This window comes from Orcinus orca, chromosome 3 (genome assembly GCF_937001465.1).
Source record: "Orcinus orca chromosome 3, mOrcOrc1.1, whole genome shotgun sequence".
Classification (NCBI taxonomy): domain Eukaryota; kingdom Metazoa; phylum Chordata; class Mammalia; order Artiodactyla; family Delphinidae; genus Orcinus; species Orcinus orca.
Genome location: NC_064561.1, coordinates 79,176,308 through 79,202,762, shown reverse-complemented (window position 1 = coordinate 79,202,762; position 26,455 = coordinate 79,176,308). Strand labels below are relative to the sequence as shown.

At 35.6% G+C, this 26,455-nt stretch overlaps 1 protein-coding gene across 1 annotated transcript in view; it reads right to left on the bottom strand.

Annotated features, from left to right (window-relative positions):
- Window positions 1-26,455, bottom strand: part of FBN2 (fibrillin 2) — a 231,966-nt gene that overhangs the window by 73,825 nt on the left and 131,686 nt on the right. The window contains exons 14-23 of the mRNA XM_004279867.3: window positions 26,065-26,187; window positions 24,288-24,410; window positions 18,859-19,011; window positions 16,397-16,450; window positions 14,691-14,816; window positions 12,647-12,772; window positions 7,812-7,931; window positions 1,810-1,947; window positions 1,167-1,217; window positions 228-353 (exon numbers count right to left, since the gene is read on the bottom strand). Coding sequence (XP_004279915.1) covers window positions 228-353; window positions 1,167-1,217; window positions 1,810-1,947; window positions 7,812-7,931; window positions 12,647-12,772; window positions 14,691-14,816; window positions 16,397-16,450; window positions 18,859-19,011; window positions 24,288-24,410; window positions 26,065-26,187 — 1,140 coding nt within the window. The remainder of the gene's footprint in view (window positions 1-227; window positions 354-1,166; window positions 1,218-1,809; window positions 1,948-7,811; window positions 7,932-12,646; window positions 12,773-14,690; window positions 14,817-16,396; window positions 16,451-18,858; window positions 19,012-24,287; window positions 24,411-26,064; window positions 26,188-26,455) is intronic.

The following is a 26,455-nucleotide window of genomic DNA, read 5'->3' as shown; positions in this document are numbered from 1 at the left end:
TTTTTGAGATAAATTTGAGAGTATACTAACTTTCTGTATTATACAGAAACCATTTCATTTAAATTCATTCACTTGAAAAATATCCTCTGGTGAGTTTCCCCCAAATATCTCACTTAAAGCAAGTTTTCCAGCTATAGACCAAATAGTTTTGGTCAGGCCACTCTCCAAAAAAATAAGAAAATTCATGCTTGGTTTCATGCATAAAACACAAGACAGCATGGACTTACCCAAACACACACGGCCAGTTCCATCCAACGTAAGGCCTTCAGGGCACTCACAATGAAAAGATCCTTTGCTGTTAACACAGCGTCCATTTGGGCAAACGCCAGGAAACACCTCACACTCATTAACGTCTGCAGGGAAATGAAGCAAGCAGAGAGAAAAAGATGTTACAAGTAGAAAAAGCAGGTGTAGTCTTACTTCCTGTATAGCATATTCATTCTGCAATACAATGTGGATTATTACTTGAGTTAAGCAGAAATATTCCACAACGAAGCCACCGGGTTTCCTGGGTACCAGCTGTGAAAACTACCACAGTCTTGCCCGTCCATAAAACACATCCCAGACATACACCTTTGCCAGCTGTTCTGTGCCTTAAAGGCTAGTGATGTCCTCACAAAAATTCATCCAACAGCATAAAGAGGAGAAATGGGAAATTCTAAGCTGTTTCCTAAGAATATTATTCTAAAACATTTGTTGACTACATCTAGTATTTTTATTGAAATTCCAAGGTTTTTGAAAGTGATAAATATCTCCAAAGTGTGAGAGTGAATGTTAATTTTTTTTATTAATTTTAAATTCTTTTTTTTTTAAACCCCACATTTGTTTATTTATTTTTTTGGCTGTGTTGGGTCTTTGTTTCTGTGCGAGGGCTTTCTCTAGTTGTGGCAAGCGGGGGCCACTCTTCATCGTGGTGCGCGGGCCTCTCACTATCGCGGCCTCTCTTGTTGCGGAGCACAGGCTCCAGACGCGCAGGCTCAGCAGTTGTGGCTCACGGGCCTAGTCACTCCGCGGCATGTGCGATCTTCCCAGACCAGGGCTCGAACCCGTGTCCCCTGCATTAGCAGGAAGATTCTCAACCTCTGTGCCACCAGGGAAGCCCCAGTGAATGTTAATTTTAAATACTGCTCTAAAGACTTAACAATGTCATTCAAGAATGCACCCACCTTCACAAGTAACACCTTTAATCCTGGCAAACCCTCTTGGGCAAGCTGTATCTGTGAGAACAAAGGACACATTTTTACTTCATTACAAAAAACACAACTGTCTTAAGCTCAAGAAACAGTATAATGGAATCTAAATTGAACTAAATAAAAACCACAATCTGGGCTTTAGAGGCAAAGGACTCCAGCTGCCCTCTGTTCAATTCAGTGGAGCACATGACATGCTGTGGTAACTCCATTGGTGTTGACCCATATTGAGATTCTCATAATTTTTCCTACAATTTCCTTTTGCTTTCACACTGTCAACCAAATCACAAGTAAACAAAAGATTTAGAGAAAAGAGACATCATGCTCTACCGGGACACATGCAAATAAGAATATTGAAGGATACTGATAGTCACCCAGTAGCTAAATTCTAGTTGATTCCCTTCCTTATCCAAACTATTCAGAAGGTCTGCTTATAGTAAAAGGATAAACCAAATACATATTTCAAGAAGTGAATACATTTTACCAGAAAAGACAACATGTTGGGGAGGGTAATGATCTTATGGTCTGCCTCATGGTGGAAATATACAGAGAAAGAGATGCCTATTGAGGAAGAAGCTTTCCGATGCGAAGCCCAGAAGCCCGCTGGCCAGGCTCCTACCTAGTTCACACCGCTCACAGGGGCTCCCCCAGGCAGCCCCGAGGGTGGCGCAGCATTCGGATTTCAGAGTGGCTCCGTTAATGTTCACCTCACAGCGGTTGTCCTGGATGTTGAGCCAACACGTCCCTTTCAGGCTGTCTGAAAAGGAATAGGAAATAGTGGGGAGCTCTCATCTCTGAAGAAAACAGAACTCAGTTCTATACACCAAAGGCATTATTTAATAGTATTAAAAAACAAAACCTTATTTAAAAAACTTTTTTATAGACATTTACACATACATGCATTTAAATATAGCATATTACATACATGAAAATTAAATATGGTACTGTATATATTTCACACGATATGATAATTAATACAATTATATCTATGGGTATTCCAGGAGCAGCTGCTACTGCCCACGATTTCGTACTGGGATTTGCAAATACAGGGCATTACTGTTATAAGATCATTACTTGTATGAAAAATATTCATAAGACTTATTCTTTATGGCAGATACTTTGATATTTAAGATTTTATCAAATAACATTCTTCAAATAATCTCCTTCTCTCCTAATTCCCCACCAAATAAACCACACACAATTTCCGTTCTGTTGGAGAGAAGCCAGTGTCTCTTCAACCGAAGATAATTATTTGATGAATAATTTGAATAAAAGAAATCTTAAAGATAAAAAAAATAAACATCACTCATAAAACCACCATTAAGACACACCAAGGCTAATATTTGATGTATTTTCTTTCAGGCATCTTTCTATAATACATATGTATAGCCTTATCTCTAGTTCAAAACGTAACACGTTTATGATAAACTACTTGAAGAAATAGCAGAGAAAATATAAAAATCACCTGTAATCTAACCATCCAGAGGCAACTACTCCTAACTTTTTATACTATGTTTCTACATCAGATTTAAGTTCTTCCTTAAATGCCCATTAAAAAGCCAATTTTGAAGCAGAGAAAAGGAATCCAAAGTTGACATGGCAAATATTAACTGGGTAAAATAAATCATATGTGAAGTTTTCCTTGCAGTACTGTGGCTCTCAGTTTACTGTGCATAACATTACCAAGCTTCTTGTTAAAATGCAGACTCATAAGTTTCCAGGTGTGTGGCCCAGGAGTCTGCATTTGACAAGCTCCTGAGGTGATCCCTCTGCAGATGATATGTAAAACAATTTAATAAAGCTTAATAGCGTAGTGTGGTCACAGTCTTGGAAAACAATAAAGAAAAAGGCTATTCCTACAGTATTTTTTTTTTCATTTTTTAAAATAGACTTTAATTTTTAGAGCAGTCTTAGGTTCACAGCAAAACTGAGCATAAAGTACAGAGTTCCCATATACTCCCTGCCCCCTCACACACACAGCCTTCCCCACTATCAATATCCCACATCAGAGTGGTACATTTTTTACAGTCAATGACTCTATACTGCTATGAATATCGTGTACAGGTTTTTGGGTGGACATAAATTTCAGGTCATTTGAATAAATACTAATGAGTGCAATTGCTGGGGTGTATGGTAAGAGTATGTTTAGTTTTATAAGAAACATCCAAACTGTCTCCAATGTGGCTGTACCATTTTGCATTCCCACCAACAATGAATAAGTTATTGTTGTTCTACATCCTTGTCAGCATTTGGTGTTCTCAGTGTTTTGGATTTTCACCATTCTAGTAGGTGTGTAGTGGTGTCTCATTGTTTTAACTTGCATTTCGCTAATGAAATATTATGTGGGCATTTTTTCATATGCTTATTTGCCATCTGTATATCTTCTTTGGTGAAGTATCTGTTAAGATCTTTAGCTTATTTTCTAATTAGGTTGTTAGTTTTCTTATTGTTGAGTTTTAAGAGTTCTTTATATTTCAGATAACAGTCTTTTTATCGGATATGTCTTTTGCAAATATTTTCTTCCAGTTTGTGGCTTGGCTTCTTATTCTCTTGACCATATCTTTTGCAGAGCAGAAGTTTTTAATTTTAATGAAGCCTGATTTATTAATTACTTCTTTCATGACTCATGTTCTTGGTGTTGTATCCAAGTCATTAGCAAACCTAAGGTCATAATAAATTAATATAAACATAGACATTACACCCTTCACAAAAATTAACTCAAAATGCATCACAGACCTAAATGTAAACTACAGTATTTACTTTAAAACTCATCTAATAATAAGGTCAAATAAAGTTATACTGCTAAAATCAACAATAAAAAAAAATACAGGGCTTCCCTGGTGGTGCAGTGGTTGAGAGTCCGCCTGCCAATGCAGGGGACACGGTAGGTTCATGTCCCGATCCGGGAAGATCCCACATGCCGCGGAGCGGCTGGGCCCATGAGCCATGGCCGCTGAGCCTGCATGTCCAGAGCCTGTGCTCCGCAATGGGAGAGGCCACAACAGTGAGAGGCCCGCGTACCGCAATAAAAAAACAAAAAAACAACCAGAAACACAGAAAGGGAATTGCAGTGAAACTGGCAGGCCCATGAAGGGAGACGTTGTAATCTGATTCCCTATGGAACAAGGTGGTGGGTAAGAGGACATTACCTACAACCCAAGCCCTCTGGGTCAGAGGATAAAACAAAACAGACAATTCTGTCCTTGACTGAATACAAAAAGTTATGGGGCAAGGCTGTGGGGAAGAAATAGGCGGTCCGTTTGCTTTTTTCTGTTTTGAGATTCAGTTTGGATAAAAACTGTATGCAAATGAAAAAGATTTGCTCAAATGCATTTGTATCAGGTCTCAAATTACAGGTTTTTTAGAGGCTTAAACCTGTACATTCCATAGCACAGAGGAAATTGAGATGCTTGTGTAAGGCTACTGTGTATTGAAATGGTCTTTTAAGGACTGGGTTAATTACTGATTTATCACCTTGGCTGTAGTCATTTTAAGTAAGATATATTGTAATAATATTTGCTAATATTTATTGAGGTAGCAACAAGCACTGTTAAAAGCTTTCTATGTATTAGTTTATTTACCCATTAAAACAACCCTATAAGGTGTGAACAACTTTCAGATGAGAAAACTGAGGCACAGGGGTCAACTAATTTACCCAAGTAAGGTCACCCAGCTAGGAGAGGGTCAGCATCAAGATTCAAACCTGCGTTGTATGATTTCAGAGGCTTTACTCTGCTTCTGTAGGCTGGTATTGTATCAACACTGAAAAGTCCCCAAATCCATCCATACACACACATATACAATCCATCTCTATCTCCTGACTGTTTTTTCTTTTGTGTGTGTACCTATATACCTACACATACACACACACACACACACACACACACACACACAGAGTCACAATATAGACGTAGTTATATAGTCAGAGGTTGGTTAAGATCTCTGAAAAAAATAAAGCAGGGAAAGCAGATAAGCTAGAGGCTACAGTAAAAATCAAGAAGAGAAATAATGGTGGCTTGGACTGGGGGTTGTTGATCTTGGTGGTGAGAAGTGGTTGAAATATGGATAAACTTTAAGTACAATCAATAGGATTTACTGATGGATTAAATGTGCAGTTTGAGAGAAAGGCATCAAGGATGACTCCAGGATTTTAGAGGCTGGCAATTACAAGAATGGAGTTACCATTTGACAAGACAGAAATGATTCTAGGAGACACAGATTTAAGCTGAAAGATAGAAATTTGCTAAGTCTGAAATGTCAACTAGACACCCAAATGGAGACACTGTGCAGATAATTAGAAATACAAGTCTGAAATTAGCAGACAGATTAAGGATGGAGAGAGAAATGTGAGTCAATGTAGAGGCCATCTAAGCATGAGTGTAAGACAGAGAAGCAAAGAGGTCCAAGGACTGACCTGTGAGACATTTCAAATTGGAAAACAGGAGAATATGAAAGATTTAACAAAGGAAACTGAGAAAACAGGCCAGAAAAGTGAAAGGAAAAGAAGAGGAGGCCATAAATGAAAAAATTCTTGAGAAGGGATGAGTGATGAACGGTGCTAAACGCTGCTAATAGGCTAAGATGAGGAGCATTGCGCCTGTCGTGTCCGTGCCCAGAATGCAGATCCAAGCCAAAGATGAGGGAGATTGGACTAGATTATGCAGAGCTATCAGATGTGAGCAGTGTAATGCAGGAAAGATTAACCAAATTTATTGTTCTATTATATTTAATCATTTCAACCAGCATACAGCAGTCTCTTCAAGTAGTTTATAGAACAGTTCAAGATTGGTTTATACTTAGGAAGTTTGCATAATATCTTCTAAATCCCTAAATATTCTTTGTATCTAACTAATTCATGTACATTCTGACAATTTTAAAGTTTTAATTATATCAGGGAATTTTTATCCAGTTCTAAATTTAGAGATTTGGCTCCTACCAAGAACAGCTTGCAGGCTAATTACTGATTAAAGCCATTTGACAGTCCTATTAAAAAGTACATTCATAATATTTCCTAAGTATATTTTACTATTAACTCCCTTTTTAAAACTAGAATTCTGTTTTTAATAAAAAAAGAACAAAAAATGATGTCTAAAATTTTAAAATATTAAGTAAATTTCTTTCTGAGCAGCTTTAGGCTGGGATATTCAAATATGATCACAATGAATGAAAACACGTAACACGTTGGCTGAGAAAAATATGGTGGTGTTTAGGTGTCCAACATAATGACTTGGAAATAGAAAGTCTTTGTTCCTTTTCATTAATAACTATAAGGGTAAAGGCCAAAATCATAGACATGTTTATGACAAAGCAAAAACTAAGATATCTTTGATGCCCAAGTGGCATACAGAGTTAGTTTTCTGAGACATTAATTGACTAATGCTGAGTTCATTTCCTTCGCATAATAAAACGAGTCTATCTCAGTTGGAAACTGTGGCTTAGCAAAAATATTTCTGCCTTACCAGATCCAACCCACACGTCCTCCCCCCAAACCAGGAATTCTGTGAGAAAAAAAAGTAATGCCCTAGGCAGATGGCAGTCTATTTCCTAGTATGGAGAGCTGAGCAAGGCTCAAATTTCACCAGCTGTACCTCACTGGGAGATGAAGAGTTGGCATTTCCAAAGGGAAGGTTTTCATTGAAACTTTGGACTTGGTCAGTTCTCCTCCTGTGACCAACAGGTACTCTAAGCATCCAGCTAAATATTGCTAGCATCAGACATAATACTGAAAATACTATTGTCTTTGGAAAATACTAAATTGAAAATTGATATTGAATAAATAACAAACAAAAACAGCCAATTTATTTGGCACTATGTAAAACTGAAACATCTCCCTAACTACTTGGAAATATATATTTAGTTCCCTTTAAAGGTGGATACTAGGTAATAATATGAAGTATGTATACTTAGCCAGTGTAGCCATAGACACTAGAAGCAGGAAAGAATGACTGGGATCGTTTTTTCCCTTACATATGCTAAACGGTTGCTTATAGTGATAGATCAGACTATTTCATTTTATATATCTCCTATCGTCAAAAACTGACCTTATATGTTTTGAGATACATTGAAAGATGTCTTGGAAGTTTTGGAATCTTTCTCTCTTAGAGATTTCCCAAAGCAAGAAAACAGTTATCTTCTCTTCCTTGGAGCTCATAAATTTATGATTGATGGGAGAAATGAAAAAAAACAATAAATTCTTTCTATTTGTTTAAAGTTTAAACTCTTCAAATTCTTGTTAACTGAGTCCAAATGCGATCACATTTCTGTTTACCATTGAAGGTTGTTTATAAAATGTATGCAGTAAGGATTTGATTGTATTGATGCCTAAGGCATTCCTGGGGAATGAATATAAATATGTGTGTGGTATGGAAATGCTTATAATGTATAGCATAATATATATACTTATAAAAAAGGAACGCTTCCCAGAATCTAACAAAATATAAGAGCCTGTCCAGTTTATGCTATCATGTTGTACTCCCATCTTGATAACAAGAGAAAACAACTGAAGTAACTCCTAATTATTAGCTTCCTGTGATTGTGTTCTGTTTTTATCCACAGAAGTCCTGAGGTCTCTGCTTATCTTTGTAGTGAAACTGAAACATCAGCACCACGTATGATTCTTACCAATACAGATCAATCCTGTAGAGCTGAGTTTGCTGCCAGGAGAACATTCACAATTGAAAGATCCAAGGTTGTTCCTGCAGGCCCCATTGACACATGGGTTGCTTTCACATTCATTTATATCTACAATCCAGAAGGAAAAGATTCTGTTAGAGCTGCCATGTGTTTCTGGAAAATATTACTCCAACAAGCCACGCTATGCCAGAATGTCTGGTAAGCTTGGCTCTTGTAATTTTAATATGGTTCTATGAGGCATAAAGTGAATGGGGAAAGGAGAAGTGCATTTTACCGTGTGAATACACATGTGCACGGCCGGGGACTCAGTAGGACTATAGGAATCAGCCTATTTTGAAAGGGTTTAGCATCTAAAGCTTCACTGTTTCACTACAACTTTACATAAATTGGATTCATTTTCTCCTATAATGAGATGTAATTTTCCTGTGGGAAATCTGAATTCTGATTCCACGGAAAGCAACATATTCCTGGGTGCAATGTGTGCTGTGCACAAAAGTGACTGTTTCTGTCATTTGTGGCTCCGAGAGGTTTTGGAAGAATTTAAAAAGCCTGTAGTAGAGACAACATATCACAATGCTGGCTTTAATTCCAAATTTCTGGATACAAATCAGGGAATAAGGGATGAAACTTTAATACTGGGTACAGCATTCTCCTCTAGCCCTTATCCACCTTCCCGTTCACATTTCCATGTTTGGTGTGAGACATTTTTGCAGGCCTCTCACTGTTGTGGCCTCTCCCGTTGCGGAGCACAGGCTCCGGACGCGCAGGCTCAGCAGCCATGGCTCACGGGCCCAGCCGCTCCGCGGCATGTGGGATCTTCCCGGACCGGGGCACGAACCCGTGTCCCCTGCATCGGCAGGCGGACTCTCAACCACTGTGCCACCAGGGAAGCCCTCTGGTGTGAGACATCTTTAAAGCACAACTGATTGTGCTAAAATTAAAAAGAGAAAAAAATCTTTTAATTGTTTTAAATAGACCTTTACCATCATTAATTTGATCTGAGTCCTAAATCAAATCATATACCATAATCTAAACAACTCCTGTTGACGGTCAGAAGTATGACGGTCAGAATTAGAGTATGCCTATGTTCTCAAGTGGTGACTAAGCAAAATGTCAAGCCAATAAAGTTAAATAGCTTAACATGAGTTAATTAAAAATAAATACAAGATTTAGCTAAAGTGTTTAGAAACAATATCAAAGACTGACCTTCAATATAAATTAAACCACTCAATTTAAGGAAGAGAGACATGGATTTCTTTCTGTATTTGGTTAACTATCCGAAACAGGTCAACATACCTCAAGATTTTTTTTTTGAACACTACAGTTTCCGAGTTCACCATAATACTTATTTTTTTCTAAACACCTCTTTGAATTAAACATGAATACTATATATACCAAGGAAAACATGCAAATAAATAACTAGAAGATTGTAATGTTTACTCTTGAACATCTCAAGTCAAATACAAACTAAACTGGTTCTGAAAAGGCAGGGCTCGCTGATTTTCAAGTCTATGGACTTGAAATGCAAATTTAAAAATCCATGCGGAAAACAGTTATGTTCCTTCTTTGCTATTTCAAAACTACTAAAGAAGTACCCAGGTATAAAATGAATTCTTCAAGTAGAAATTGTGTGAAGAAATATAAATGCATCTTTCTTTCAGGTCATTTGTAGCAAGAAGGCCTCTTAAAAGAAAAATACAAGAGCAGGTTTTATAAATATAGCACAGATTTGGAATGAAAACATCTATTCCAGAGTACTAAAATTCTTTCAATAAAAACACAATGTAAAAAAGAAATCAGCCAAAAAAGCAGCAGATACCTAATCTGAAGACAGATGATATATTACCTACTAATTTTATTTGTAAGAAGCTCCCCCAAAAGAAAAATGTCAGTATCATATACTTTCAAAATCCCTATTTTATATTAAGCAATTATGAACTCAAAAACTATAAACACATGCCATGACAGCTACAAATATAAACTGTTTAATTTTTCTTTAAATACAATGTTTTTATGTTATAAATGTCGTGGAACCAGGAACTGAAACAGTTCACTGTACATTCCTGGAAATAAACTTCAAAGCACATCTGGTTTACATTTAATTAGTTATGTCACTGGAAACACAATCTAAACCACAGTGCTTGCTATAAAAATTTTAACTTTCACAGACTCTCAGAGCTCAAACAAAAAAGTAAAATAAATTTTTGTAACTTCAGTTTGAAATATCAAAGAAACTTGATCACTGCTATTTATTACGTATTTAAAATAGCCTGTTGAAAACATGAATGACAAGCAAAATTAGTGAATCTAGCAAATATATAGAGAGAAAGCTAGAATCGGCAATGAATTGGCTGATAATTCCCTGCCTAGTCTTTGGAAATTAGTTTAGAAAGAATAGCATGCAGAGAACTGCTTCAGGCAGACAAATTTATTGTGTGAATGCAAGGCTGGAAATAAGGAGGACACCCAAGGGAAAAAGATATCCGTGGTCTGCAGGTCTATTTCTTTTTTGCAAAACACTTAATAAAATGCAAATAACTTAATAGTGGGAAGAAAGTGTAGAAATAACAGTTATTTGGTTGGATTTCTCACCATAAATCAATTTTATTTCCACAAATGTCATAAGGCTAGAACCAAAATATTTCTCTATCATTTCTCTTTTATTTACATAATATAAACTTCTTTCTTATAAACGACAGATAATAAAACATATTTCATATTAAAGAAAAGGCTCAGGTTTATCAGGAACAATTATCCTTTGGACAAAGTAAGTAAAGACCATGTTTTCTAACCATCACTGTTGCCTGATTTGGTATTAATATGCCTTAATATTTATGTAATCATCCAATGTCATACTATTAAACACCATTAGCTCCTACTCTTCACTTTTTCACGTAAGTAGGCAAATCCCTTTTATTTACCCTTTGGTATTTCACCTCTCAGTACCCTTCAACTTCATCTTACTCGTTAAAATGGAAGAAATATGCTATAAATATCGATGATTTGGTACGCAAACCAAAGTGACCAAACTGAATCAGACACCAACCATTTAGTTCCCCGTTATGTGTCTCCCTCACAAGAGCACCAAAGGGTTCTGTTGCTATGGACAGGGAAACCAGTCCTAATAATCATCAGCTTCCCAGTTAAATCAAGATGATACCCTTAGCTATTCTTGCTTTCAGAGCTTCCTGACATTTAACAGAAGCTTATCTGCCAAGAGACAATAGATAAAACTGATAAAGGGCAGTGAGAAGGAAGTGTAGAAAGTCGGGAATAAAAACAAAATGGAAAGAAACACAATTCTTGAAATCCCTTCTCCCACCCTCCAAAAAACTCATGGAGGAAATATGGCTAGAATTTTTTTTCTTTTACAAAGTTTCTCATGGCAATTTTGAAGGATAAGAGGTGTTGAGGGGAGTGGGTGCTAGAAAATAAAGACTCTGGTTGAATACATTTAAGAAGCTTAGGCTAAACACATATTATGTGAAAATATTCAAAATTCTTAAGCGTGCCCCCTGTCGTCTCTGCTCATCTATGGACAGGATGAATCTTCAAGTACTTTAGCTGGGAATGGAAAGTGCGCTTTTCTTTGAGCAGCTCCTGCCACAGGTGGTGGATAGGAGGGGAACTCAACAATTAACAGAACTAAGTTCAGAAAAACTGCATTTTATGCCGAGGTTTTCTTTTTTCTTCCCTTTTTTTCTTTCTTCAGGTTAATTACTGCTTTTCAGTGGTCCCTCAAATTCAATCCAAACTGAGAATTGCACTTTGTGATTGCATTTCATTGACTTCGGCTAAGTCCTTTGTGTTCTGGCATCTTGTTTGAGTCCTAACTTGTTTCTGTTCATAAGAATGCTTTGAAGTTAAACAATAAGATGAAGAGAATGTTAACATCATTTGCATAATATTACTATTGCAGTTTTCTTGGCTATGAAGTCACTAGGAAACAAATACTTTAACAGATAAAAAAGGGCTACTCCAAATAACTAAAGATGAAATTTTCTTTTTGAAAAGGTTACTATTCGGAAGTAGTTATTGGATTTGAGAATGTCATGGGACACTTCTGTAGGCCCACACAGTGAGACTTAAAAGGAACAATGACTAGTAGTCATACCACAGAGTATTCTGAAATACACAGTACTTTGATCAAGAAACAAAAACATAATTGAAGGCACTCATTGCTTAGCTGGTATCTACTGAAAATGAGGCCTTTCCTAAGCATTTAACTCATTCATGTAACTCCCACTGAAGAAAAATGAGCTTAAAAGCAAAGGAAGACGTTTTTAAACAGTGATTCACGATCTTTAAGCCCAAATTATAACTTCAAAATTTTCAAATGCAAAGGACAATTTTCTTGGACTATAAATTTAATTAAGGTGACCATTTTTACTCAAGCCCCAAATATTTTCTGGGCCAACCTCTGAGGTCTATCAATCATTTCATAAATAAAATGCCTAAGAGCTGACTTTGCCATTACAGTGCAGGTTCCCCCAGGCTAATGTGTCACAGTGGTTTTAAAAAGGGAAAAACAAACAAAAATCTGACATTTTATTAGCAAGTAAAACAAATTGGCTCCTTTCACTTTTTTTTCCCATTAAATTCAAAATGTTTGGTGATATTTCATCTGAATGGGACAAAACTGATGGTTTTATAAACTGGGTTAGGTGCATGCTATTTCTAAAACTGGCAGATTAGCTGAAAGAGATTATACAATTTTAAACATATTCAAACAACATTCTTTCTGCTCTACTGCTTCATAACGTACTTGTGGTTCACGCATATCGAGGTGCTTACTGTTCACAACGAAGGAAGATGGCTCTTACCTTCACACGTCTCTGTCTCAGTCCTGAACACATAGCCAGGTGGGCAGGTGCAGCTGTAGCTCCCAGGTGTGTTTCGGCATAGGCCATTGTCACAGAGCAGTCTGTTTACCAGGCACTCATCAATGTCTGGAAGCAACCGTTAGAAGACAGGAGACACACACAGTGAAACAAACAGCACAGTGATCAAAATGTTTTATTTCTGTTGTTTGTTTTTTTCCTCACCCCATACCTTGACTCAGTCTCTTCGTATCCAAAACACATTCCTGATCCTAAGCAAAATATATTTGGTTTTACTCATATGGAACATTCTTATTCTTGTGGCTACTTTTAAGATGCTTTTGAAGTTCCTGGGAGGTGTGTAATGATTTGGAAAAGGCACATTACTACTTTGTTCTTCATTTACTTACTGCCCCACAGCGGTATTATACTTTAAGCATCACCATAATCTCCCTCATGATTGTACATTTTATCAAGTGGCTGAATCACTATTTATTTATCCATTAGTCCATGCTACGGGTTGAAATGGGTCTCTCAAAAAATATTTTGAATCCCTAACCCACAGTACCTCAGAATGTGACCTTATTTAGAAATAGGATTGTTACAGAGTAATCAAGTTAAAATAAGATCCTTCAGGTAGGTTGTATTCCAATATAGGTATGGACACCAACAACTGGAGTCCATATGAAAAAGGGCAAATTTTGACATAGGGACAAACACATACAGAGGGAAGCTGATGTGAAGACACACAGGGGAAAGATGGATGTGTGGCTAGAGTGACACATCTAAAAGTCTAGGAATGCTAAAGATTGCCAGCAAACACCAGAGACTGGAAGAGGAAAGGAAAGACTCTCCCCTAGAGCCATTAGAAAGAGTGTGATCCTGTTGACACCTTGATTTTGGACTTCTGACTTCCCAAACTGTAACAATCAATTTCCGTTGTTTTCAGCAACCCCGTTTTGTGTACTTTGTTAGGGCAGCCCCAGCAAACTAAAACTGGAATTCGGCTTCATTTTTATTTTTAAAATCTAGTTTTAATTTTATCAAAATTATGCACGTACCTACTTTAAATAGTTGAGTAGTGCCATGAACCATGTTCAATGTGTGAATGCTCACTGAATCTCCCTGTTTTCAGTAGGGTACTCATGTGCTCAACTGTACTTGGACACTATGCTGGAAGCAACTTTGCTTCTGGGGAATAAAAACTAGCTGGTTTGCGTATTTTTATAAATGTTCAACAATCTCTGGCTGGTGCCCTTCCCAACAGATATCAAAATCTGTTATAAGTACATGATATTTAATATAGCTTTATATATCCATCTGTATGTATGTCTTCAACCCAAGGTGAAATGGATATATAATAACATAAATCAGTAATAAAACCCAGAGCCATAAACATAGAAAAATGTATTTCTTTCTAATCATAATCATCAAGACTTGGATGTAAGAGTCATCAGTGGTTAGATGTAAAAATTATTATATATAATAATGGATGGAATAACATTCGTTTTATAAAAGTGAACTCAAGTGCTCCACGGGAAAATCTAGATTCTTCACAAATTCTTGAACATACGAACTACATACTTGAGTTTTTTCAAACATTCCCTTATAAATTACAAAAGGAAACACCCATCTCAGTTATCATGTTTGGATATTTTGCAGCAACTGATTCTTTATAAGTCAACCTGTAATATTTAATTTTCTTAACTTATTATTATCCACACTGCCTCATTAATTTTTGAATCCCACTTCCTAGTGAAAAATTATAGGATTAAGATATATGCAGATATAACAGGCCAATAACTGACTCTGTGTCCATTCACTTGGGAAAAAAATAATTTAAATACTAAATTGTGCCACTAAAAAGTTTGTTACTATGTAACAGCATTTGTTTGATTCCCATATTTTTCTATCTCTGCACTAAAAAGGAAACAAGAAAAACTGTAAGATCTCTAGTTTTACTCATTTATTTGTAGTTTGATTTCTCCTATAATCCATGGGATTAAACTATACAAAAGGCTCTTGTATAATAAAACAAATAACTTACCAATACAGTTTCTTCCAGAGGCATCTGGCTCATAGCCACTGTTGCAATTACAACGGTAACTACCACGTAAATTTTCACAAATTCCATTGGCACATATATCAGGATCCAGAGCACACTCATTGATATCTGCATTAAATGTTCAGAGTTTAATGCTCACAGCCACTTACTGTCTGTTGATACATGTATGTCTAGTAAAGATCACTCAAAATACGTAGTGTCTAACCCTGCAAACCCCCAATTTGCAATTCAGAAAGGGAAACGAAATGAAAATAAGGAGTGAGAATAAAATAGAGAGATATGGGACACTTCCTGGTAAGTCAAAAGAAAAATGAAGGGAACCGGCAGAAATTCAAAGCATTAAGCCATGTAATGTGCTGGCATTTATGATAAAATTAATAAAGAAATTTATAGACTGTTGGCTCAAAACCCAAAGGAAAACTCAACTTGATAGGTATTATAACCATCTAATTAAAAGGCAAAGATTTATTAGGGTGTCTGTATAATTTTATGGTCCTGAAGGCCTGGAATATTTCTATTTTATTATCATTTTTTATAGTCAACTAAGTAATATGATACTTATTAAATGTTACTCATTGTTGATAAGTTGAAATTAATGCAGAGGACAGTTCAAATGTGGATGCTTGAGAACACAGTGTTTTACAACAAGCCATGAACATGACTACGCTCTGTCACCCGTGGGCCGTGGGACTTGAGGAATGATGTGCTTGTATGAGCAACCATCTAGTTGCAATGGCTCTGTTGGGGAGGCCATATTGAAAGGGAATAAAAAAACGGAGTCAGCATAAAATAAAATTTTGGTAACTATGCTCAAATTTTAATCCTAACTACTGTGTTCTAGAATTTGGGAAGCCTTAAATACTCCAGAAATGTTAGTCTTTTAATTTAATTTTTGGGAGAAACATCATTGTAAAAGTTTGCTCCTTTACTCTGGTTTCTGACGTTCTTTGCAAAAAAATGTGATATTTACTGTCAATCTATAATTTGTCTAAAGTCTCCTCAAACATGAAAGTATTAGAATATATATGTAAACTAAAGATTAATAGCACCCTACAATTTTATTTTAAAAAAACAAAGGACACTATTAACATATAAAATAACTTTATAAACACATATGTACTTAATGTTCAAGTTCTATATTGTAATTTTGTTAATCATAGTGCTAAATTTTAAAAAAGAAAACTTTAATGAAACCTTGTACTTCTTTGGTTGGACAGAAACATTTTAGTATTCTTAGTCATAAGTAGTCAATTTATTTTTAGGGCAGTATATCTCAAATATCTCTTAAAGATCCATATCAAATATCTCTTACAGATTGTTTTTGTTTAAACCATGTCAGCACCATTATTTAACATTTTTCTTTAAATTGTCTTGTTTTTCTTTTTTTTTTTTTACAAGCTCTAGCTTCTTCTTAAGTGACGGTATCCGTAAAATCATGGTTGTAGTTTGTTAGTGACATTTTAAACAATGCATATTTAACAGACAAATATTTATCTACTATGAAAAATGTACATCTACATACTTATTGATACCATCTAGCTTATAACCATTGTTCTAGGAGATAATTTATTTTATTACTTTATACTGATATATTTTTATAATATTAAATACATCTTATCTATAATATTACAATAATAAAGCTATAAAACTATATAATTATTATAAGATTGAGAATTGAATAGAGCTACCTCTTCCATCCACAGTGATACCTACTCCACTACTACAAAGACCGTGGAATTCAGCTGTAAGATAAAAACAAATAGAGAAATCAAAAACTCTAAATTATATCTGTTCCATACACAAGTCACTTACATAACTCCAAAACTATCATTAAGAATTACCTGCAACAACTTAAAATGAAAAGGACCATTTTCTAGCACAAAATTATTTTAAGAATTCCAAAATCACAGGTAAGCATAAAAATGTAAATAAAAATAACTGTGATTATCACCCTGAATTTCATTAATATATTGATAAACATTACAAATATTTTCTACTTATGTAAACTTTAAAAATATCTAAATTGTACAACAGAGATTGCTTTTTAGCTTTTCTTCTCCTCTCAATAATAAAATAATAGAAAACACGTAATAAATAGCGTTTACCACGTGATGTGCCTGGTGTTGTTCTAGCATTTTGCATCTAATAATTTATTTAATCCTCCCAATACCACAAACTAGATACTGTTATTTTTCCTCTTTTAATCCCAAGAGAGCTTGGATAGAGATGGGAAGTAACATGCTCAGGTCATAGAGTTTGTAAGTGGGGAGCAGGCTTGGACCCTCTGTACTCTACAATAGACATTTCATGTAATAGCCTATTTATAATAAAGACGATTTAACATCCTTTCTCAGTTATGTGGATCTACCACACTCATTCAATCAATCTCTTATTGATGAAATTAGGTTTGTTCAACTTTCTGCAATTATAATAAAAAAATACAAAGTTCAATTCTATCACTAGGTTAATCTCTTGGAAGTAAACTGCTCAAAGTTTATGTCTCTTTTAAGGTTTTTGATAGTCCCCCTCTCCCTAAATAGCCCAGGTTACCCTTCTAACACCAATGTAAGAGAGTACCCATTTCTGTATATCCTCCCCAACACTGGGGAAAATCAATCATTTGTATTTTACCAATCTAATAAACAAAAATGACACCTTTTTAAACTTTTCTTTTAATTTTAGATAGATTTCTTTTAATTTTTATATGGCACTCTACCATTTGCCTTTCTGCTTTGTGAAGTTCTATGTACACTGTACTTTTTTCTATAGAGGATTTCAACTTTCCTTATTGATTAATGTAAATTCTTTATAAATTAAATAAAATATTTTTCTACTTTATATGTGTATTTTAGTCTTTGGGGTCTGTTTTGAGTGTCCTTTATCATTACAGGATAACAAAAAGTTTGTATCTTCTACAAAAAAATTATTTTGTAACATTTAATGTAGGGAGCTAACTCCATATTTTTCCCAATATTTATCAACAATATTAATTACTTAGTTTAATTTGTTCTCACTGATCTCAATGCTATCTTTACTGTGTCCTATATTTCCACTTATATTCAGAACTCATTTTATTAGCCACTAATCTTTTTACCTAGTCTTGTTATCAGTTTTTGCACTTCTTTCATAATATGCATAATTCACTTAACATTTTAGGGGAAGACTTCCTTCATTAACTCCTCTTTTTAAAAAATGTCATACTCAGTAATTCTTCCCGAGGGACTCTCACCATTTTGCTAAGGTTTGAACAGTCCATTTAGGATTTTTAACAGAATTACAAGCCACTTCCTTTGCTGGAATTCATTTCTTCCATCTTCTACCTGGGAAGTTCTTATTCCTTTTTTCAAGACCAAAGTAAGCCTCCACCCCTCTGTGCAGTCTTTCCCAGCCTCCCCAGGCAACTAACTGCTCCTTCCTTTGTGCTCTCCCAGTTCTTTATGTCCCTTTTAAGGCAGCAATCATACCAAACTGTAATTTATATGTTTGCCTACCTATATTTTCAACTATTCCCAACTTTAAAGGAAAAGAGATTGTGTTTATTTCTGATTCCCTACTGTACTTACATCTATTCAATACAGTTTTCATAAAAATATGAATAAACAAGTCATAGAATAGTCAAAGAATTAAACTGTTTAATGTGCCTATAATTCATGACAACATTCAGAAATAAATTTATGACTTTCTGGAACTACTGATATTCCTGATAGACTGGAACTTCTGATAGACTGCAGCCTAAGACCATTCTGTGTAAAGATTAAAAATAAATAAATAAAACCAGGTTCTCATGAACTTATTATAACCTTGAAAGTGATACGTAAATTTTATGCTATTTATCTTCAGAATGACAGAAGGGATGGAAGATTTTGAGGCTAACATATTCACGTAAAGAATCCATTGTAACAGTCATAATTGGATCATAAAATAAATAAATAATCATAAAATTCACCGTGTGTTCTCTCTGCCTAGAGATCATAAGTAAAAACAAGATAAATCTCTTTATTATATGCTTCACATGTCAACACAGATTTGGATTTCTTTTCTTCCATTAAAAATAAAGACAAAACACTTCAGAGCCGAGGTACGCTGGCCAAATATCTAATGTGACATTTCTAGATTCTTTATCAGGTGTGAAACTGGCGAAGGTGACTACCTGAATTTTTAGCAGGGCATGGCTGGCAGGGCTCTCCAAAACCATAGTCTGGATTGGCACAGCAGCATTCAGACTTGGTCACTGCACCAGGAAAAGGACGGACACACACTCCCTTCTTGATTCCACCATAGCATGTACTGCGCATGTGAGTATCTAAAGGAGACAGAAGAACAATGATTTGAGACAGTGATAGAGACAAAGAGATTTCAAAACTGAAGGCTTCTTGTAACTTAAGTGGTCACTATATGGGAAGCTTCTAGAAGGCATCTGCCACTTTTCTTTTTCTTTGTATCTTTAGCATCTCATAGTGTTAAGAAATCAACAAATGTTTGTTGAGAGAGGGAAAGAATAAATGCATTATCAACAATTCTTTTTTTTTTTTCTCCAAGAAGTTTTATGTGCTACACAAGCATCAATTATCCTACTTTTCCTTACGGGCCTGTCATTGAGCCAGGTATATTTCCACAGTTACAAACAAGATTTAGAGCTCTAATCACTGACTACATTTAATATCATTTCTATTTTAGAAGTTCTTATGAACAATGAAGTGCAGTGCAGTTAAACTACCTTGAGATGATACTGCTTGGTCATGAACTTTCTTACTTAAATTTCTGAGTTAGGTGACCTTTCTCTTCAACCCCCAATTTACTGTTGTGACTGTGTTTTAATCATTGCAGACTCTCAATAAATCCAGTTACACAAACAATATTCAATAACTATCATTATGTATCTGTGGCATTGTGCTTGTTGCTTTACAGACATTATCTTGTTGAACATTCAGGCCAACAACTCCATAGGATAGTGATCATTACCCACTTTTTATAAATGAGGAGTTTGAGGTTCAGAGCGGTTATATAAGTACCTCAAAGCTGTAGACTATCCACTGTCTGACCTGGAATTCAGACTCAGGCTTGTGTGACCTCCAAAACTTTTCCTCTTTCTACTATGTCCTGTTACACCCCAAAGAAGCGTATCCTGCTTAGTTCTCTCATTCTAAATTCTCATAAAATATAATACAACTTTATGAGATGGTAAATGGTGAACTATAAAAAAACTCAGATCATCATACAGGCCAGAGAAGCAGCAGAGCTTTTAAGCAGTCTATTGATATGGCAATTCCATCAAAGAGATAACCATTATTATAAATATCTATAATTATTCATAACTTGTTGGAAATAACTTTATCTGCTTGTTATGCAAAGTGAGTCACCTATGTCTTACAATGTGGTGATGTTTCCCGTTAAAACAATGAGATGTGTGGCCGCATTAAACAATGAGATCTGTGTATGCTCAGATAGAAGAAGGTCATAAGATTTTACTACTCCAACCCTGGGAAGGGGACGTGCTGTCCCTTTCTGCTTCTGCTATGGCCTGGTTTGGCAGTCAGCTCTGAGTTACACATAAGAATAGGACTCAACACAATGACAAATATGCACAAATACCACATAGTTCATGATTTTCAATAAGATTTTTGTGAGTTCTTAGGATGGTACCACTTATCTCAAAAGGCATCATAGAATGGTCAAAGTTATTTCTGTTTTCACGTTAAGAACATAAGCCAGGAACAATTTTTAGAAGCAAGTTGATAAAAAGCCTATGGTACTCACTTCTATTTTTAATGAAGACAGTTGACTTTTTCCTTTTCAAAGACCCCACACTGGAACCTTAGTTCACATTATTCTCTTCAATGTAACCAAGCCACTGTTCCCAGTGGACAGGATTAGAGGTACCGATACCAGCAGCACGATCAGAACATGATCACATGAATATTTTGGTGGGTGACTCGACTTCATCCTAAGCTATACCTGTTCCATATGTTATCAAATTTCTCCATGTCTTTTCTTTCTTAAAACTTGGAATTGCTAAAGGATTTTTTCATGGAATTATCATACTTTATCTTTACCAAAGGTAAAATTGGTATGGACACAAGATGCTAGCTGTATTTTACATTCTTTAGTATCAACTTTTCTTTATAGCTTAAAGCAGCAACTCTAAGACTATTTTTGATGTAACATCACTATTCCGATTTAACAAAACAGTAATAATTGTAGTAGTTAACTTATTGGGCATGTTTTATGTGCCAGACATCATTCAAGTTTACACAAATATGTCTAATGTTAACATATTTAATCTTCAAAAACAACTAGTGAGCAAAGGAGGCACAGAGAGGTAATGTGTCTTGCCTAAGGCCTCACAGCTAGTAAATAGCAGAACTAGGGTAAAGAAAAAAATTAACCTTTTACCTGACAGAACTGTCAAACAGCGTTCATGAAGATATTGAAATACTAACGTAACAGGATGCTAAAAAGGAAATTTAAGCTGAAATCCCATGGTGCTAAATATCATATAACAAGGTGAATTTTGAGACTCCATCCTGAAGGAAGTAGAGATGGAAAATTGGTTGCCAGGTCCTTAAACCCCTCCCAATACCGAGGATACAATTTAGAGAATAGCAATTAAGAGAAGAGTTTTTGAGGAGGATTTTTTTGGAAGAGCCAGATTACAAGTTGGGCATGCTTCCATCCTCACCCCTGGTCAAGAGAGCAGAGCTTCGCAGGGAGCAACTTGAAGAGCTTTGCACCCAACTCTGTCAGGGACACGTAGCACACAGAGGAGAGTGGCTGCTATTCCCACTGTAGAACCTCTGTTCACTCGGTTCAGAGGGCAAAGGGTGGCACGTCCTATGGATGAGACATGGGCCACACTAAGTGAGGTTCCTAAAACGACTACGTGGAGGGTGATGAGACACCATTAGATCTCTGTCTGAAGTGGACTGCAGAAAGACAAGACGTTGAGCCAGGAGTGGCCACCAGGAGAAAAATGCAGTGTCTGCATCTCGGGAAGGGCAGGCCAACGCCCCTGACATAATCATGAAATCACCCACGAGGAAGAAATTGGCTTTAAACTTGTGTGAAGCCCAGAAGTCTTGAAGCCACCCTAGGACACTGTCACTGCTTCTGCCTTCTCACCTTTCCTCCTGCACTTGAGCCTGTGGAGTCAGAAATGTCTTCCTCACGAAGGTCTGAGCTTGGGAGGGAAGTCGTAACTTCAAATCAAGTTCGAATATTAACTATTATATGATGCTGGACATTCTAATTGCTAAATTCAGATTATTTTCATTACCTAAAGTAGTCATATAAATTTTTGCCATCTAAAAATAGTAAAGTAAGGGGCTGCCTGAGTTTTCTTCCTTACTTATTGGATAAACTGCTCCCATTGAATAATTAAAAATATATTTTTAAAGGATTGAAAAAAACAAAATACAGTTGCCTTTTGTTCATATCCTGCCTGTGAGTCATGCTTGTTCAACATACTAGTTACAATAGTAATTTAATTTTCTGAAAATAAAAACCCCCATCGCACTCTCTAGGGAAACAAAAATGAACAAACAAAATCTAGAATTAAAGTGCTAACTCTAATAATAATTCATAGCAATGATTCATTTCTAACCTCAACAATCAATGCAACTGAAAGCATTTCAAAAGGCAGAAGACATGAAGAAAAAATATCTAGCATGTTAAGGGAACAGTAATATATAATTTTACACACAGGACAAATAGTGTTTTTATTTTAAAAAGTTTAAGTAACCACAATTGTGAAAAACTGGAGAGCGTTTCCCAAAAATTTCTAATGCCTTTTCTGTATGTGGACAAGAGAAGGAATATTTGTGTTTGAACACTGAATTCCTAACAACTACTCATATGTCGGTTGCTTAAAAGAAAAATTATTTCTCCCTCTAAAACTGGTTTTGTACTCACCATAGGTTTCAGCAAAAGCATTTAGATAAAGGAAAAAAGCAACTGAAAATATTTTAGCTCTCTAAGCAGCAAGGAGCTACATTCTTCTAGTTACTGTATTTGAAATAGCCCTGAACGAAGTGCTGACAATCTTGTAAGCTGAAATAAATCCTAGATTGGATAGAGTGGGTGAAACTTTAAGTGGTCAGATTATTTCCATCTGCTGTTGCCTCTTTTTTTTTTAACCTTCAGAATCCAAATGTTTTGATTCCCATAGGTAAGAATAAAGTAAAACCAACTATGTCTGAGAAAGACTTTCATTTCTCTCAAATATACTTTTAAACCAGTGAGTATGTCTGCCTTTTACTATGTGACCTGAAAACAGATGGTGCACAATGGCTAATTCACCCTAGAAGTTTCATGAAAGTGCTTTGGAGAGAATACGGCATTCAATGTATTTTTACAACAGACTCACTCTGCTCTTGCTATCGTTAGGACACGTTGGGTGGGTTTCGAAATGCCAATGACATTTTCATCTTGCCTGCCTCTTTAAAGCTGATGCCTGGTAACTCAAAAGTATCCAAGAGGAATTCTGAATGGTTTCAAATAAAATATACATTCTCTCTCATACTCTTCCCAGGTTTCTATCATTAGTTACATACACAGTGATGAAGAATAACTATTTAGAAACATTTCTAGCTTTTGATGTATGTCGAAGTTCTATTGTATAAATTATTTACATTTAAAATTTTGTTCGGGAAAAAAAGCAGACTCACAGATATAGAGAACAAACTAGTGGTTACCGGGGGCGGGGCAGGGGGAGCGGGCAATATAGGGGTAGAGGAGTGGGAGCTACAAACTATTGGGTATAAGATAGGCTCAAGGATATATTGTACAACATGGGGAATATAGCCAATATTTTGTAATAACTGTAAATGGAAAGTAATCTTTAAAATTGTATAAAAATAAAATTTAAAAAAATTTTTAAAACTTAAATGGAAAAATAAATAAATAAATAGATTTTCTTGGGATAAAAACAAGAATTTATTTAGATACAACTACAGTACCCATTTCAAGTCTTATTTGTTATTAATTATAAAATATAAATCCATTGTATTTAGAGATGTGGTTATCTAACACTATGAAGAATGCTGGTAAAGGACAATTTTTTTTTACCTTCTCCAGCATTTATGACTTGCATCTCATCAGAGGCTTCTGAAGGGAGCTAGCCGGGCTCCTTGTCCATTTCTTTTAAACCACTTTATTAATATATAATTCACATACAAAGAATTCACATATTTAAAGTGTACAATTCAATAGTTTTTAGCATATTCACAGAGTTGATCATCATCCTAGCTGATTTCAGAACATCTCACCACCTCAGAAATGCCTTTGGTGATCACCCCCTTCTCCCACCACCCTCACCCTCTCCTGCTCTAAGCAACCACTAATCTGCTCTGTCGCCACAGATTTGACCTTCACGAACATTTCATTTGGACTCGTATACTATGTGGTCTTTTATGTGTGGCTTCTTTCACTTAGCGTAATGTTTTCAAGTTCATCCATGCTTTCGTATGTGTCACTACTTCATTCGTTTTTATGGCTGAATATGATTCCATTGTATGGATATATCTTTATCCCTTTTTCAAAGATCATTTGGTCAGTGGGGCCATTACAGAATGTTTCACTTACCAACACACACGCGTCCATCCACACCCACAGCCAGGCCTGGGGGACAGTCACAGCGGAACGACCCTTCATTGTTGATGCAATGCCCATTCATGCAGATTCCTGGGGTCTGGCACTCATCAATATCTGCCCAGAAGGAAACACAAGCCGGGCCATTACTGGGTAAATTTAACTTTCCTACAGAGTTCACCTGTTGCCACCACTCTACATTATCAACACTTTGTTTTCAATTTTATAATTTGTGGAAGAACACACAGATGTGACAACAAATCTTATACACAAATGCAATTCTTTCAAACGTATTTTTCAGAAAGACTGAGTGAAAGTTGCCTCATTTTACCACTTAGAAGAGTCTCACAAATTCATTTTTCATTATTTATTTGGCAATTCAGCTTAATATTAAAGATATTTAACTCAAATTAGTTAAGTGAAACAAATTCTTCAAACTGAGGTCAGTGTTTGTATTTAACTTTTAGTTACACACACATAAAATTCTAACTAAGATGCTGTTTTAATTCAATTAGTTCATAATAACAAAATAATTTGGGGTCTCCCTTGTAATTTTCAATTCAATTGCTTGAATTTATGAACTGTAACCCACCATTAAATGGTTTCCCCCCAAAAGGGAAACAGCCTTCCAAACACGGGGCTGCCAAATCATGAGCATTTCAAAATTTATGGATTACAGCATTGGTAATTAAAAAATTAATAGAAAGTTCAATAAAGCAGGAACTGGTGAGATTTAGGTGATCTTTATATGAGTACTTAAGTTTCTTAAGAACTGCTAAAATGTTACATGCTGTAATGTCATGCTACACACTGAAACAGAATGCTAATCTCATACCCTGTGATTAATCCAAGTCAGCTCACCTTGAGATGACATCCCATGCATGAGATCAATCAGCAAAGCTACAATATTTCTATTTAATACTGAACTCCCCTTTCCTGAATAGTCAAGAAACTACTTTTATTCAGAAATACAAGAATGAGTCTTGATTTTTCACTCTCTACTGTCTCCAGAACTTCACTGAAATTACAGGGATTGGTTATGAGTATTATTTGGTATTCAGATAAGTTTGTATAATTGAAGACAGAAAGCATTCATGGAGTTAATTTTGTCTAAAAGAAGAAAACTGTAAATAACTTGTTTTTAAGTAAAAACTGCAAAATTTGTTCCATCTTACTAAATTCCAATTGTGAGTATAAACATAATACAGTCTTATTTATTTGCAAGAGTCATATATTTTGCTTCCTAAAGTTATCGCTAGAGCTTGGCCTTCAAAAGGGTTTTATAAACAAAACAATTGCTAGGAATATTCAAATTACTTCTACATGAAATCGATGTAAGATTTTTAGGTAATGATATAGTAACAAATGATCCGTGGATTAGCTTATGGAAAAGATATAATGCAAAACCAGTAATGAATGACAGTGGAAAATCTAGTTCTGCGAACACAAGATTTTTTTCTTCCTCTTTTTTATTGAGGCAAAGAGTAGACAGAAATTATTTCTATATTGTCTTTTCCAGACTTGCTAGAACCAATCTGTCATTCCCTTAATTCTTCCTATGCCATTATTATTTTTGTAAAGATATTAGTGTTCCATAAACCACAATGTATGTTTTTCTAGGAAACTTCAGACACCTGCCGTACTGAATTAGCAAGAGATGTGAATAATACAAAATCCACATAAAGAAACTGAAGTAATTCTTGCATGATTGATTCAAATAAAAAAGATGGTTTCAATCATGGTTACTTTCCTATCTCAAAGCCATACATACCAGTGCAGTAACGCCCATTTGGAGCCAAGACAAATCCTGGTTTGCAGATGCACTTGAAGCTGCCATCTTCATTAATACACATCCCATTCAAACACATGTTGGTAGTTGTACATTCATCATGATCTGCAGAAGGAGAATGTGACTTACACCACTGGCCTTGAGGAAACCAGTTCCCCCTCTTTCTACAAACAATCACTAGTCATATTCTACTGCATAAATGAGCCATGTGGTCATGGATTTTTTTTCTTATGAATGCCAACTGACTGAGGGCAAATAGTGTAGAAAACATGAAGGACCTTTAGTGTAAGGGACATAAAGAAAAAGAATTAAGGAACCTTTGTGCTTAGTTTCTATTAAAACCACATGAGTAGTGTTTTATTTTGATTACCAA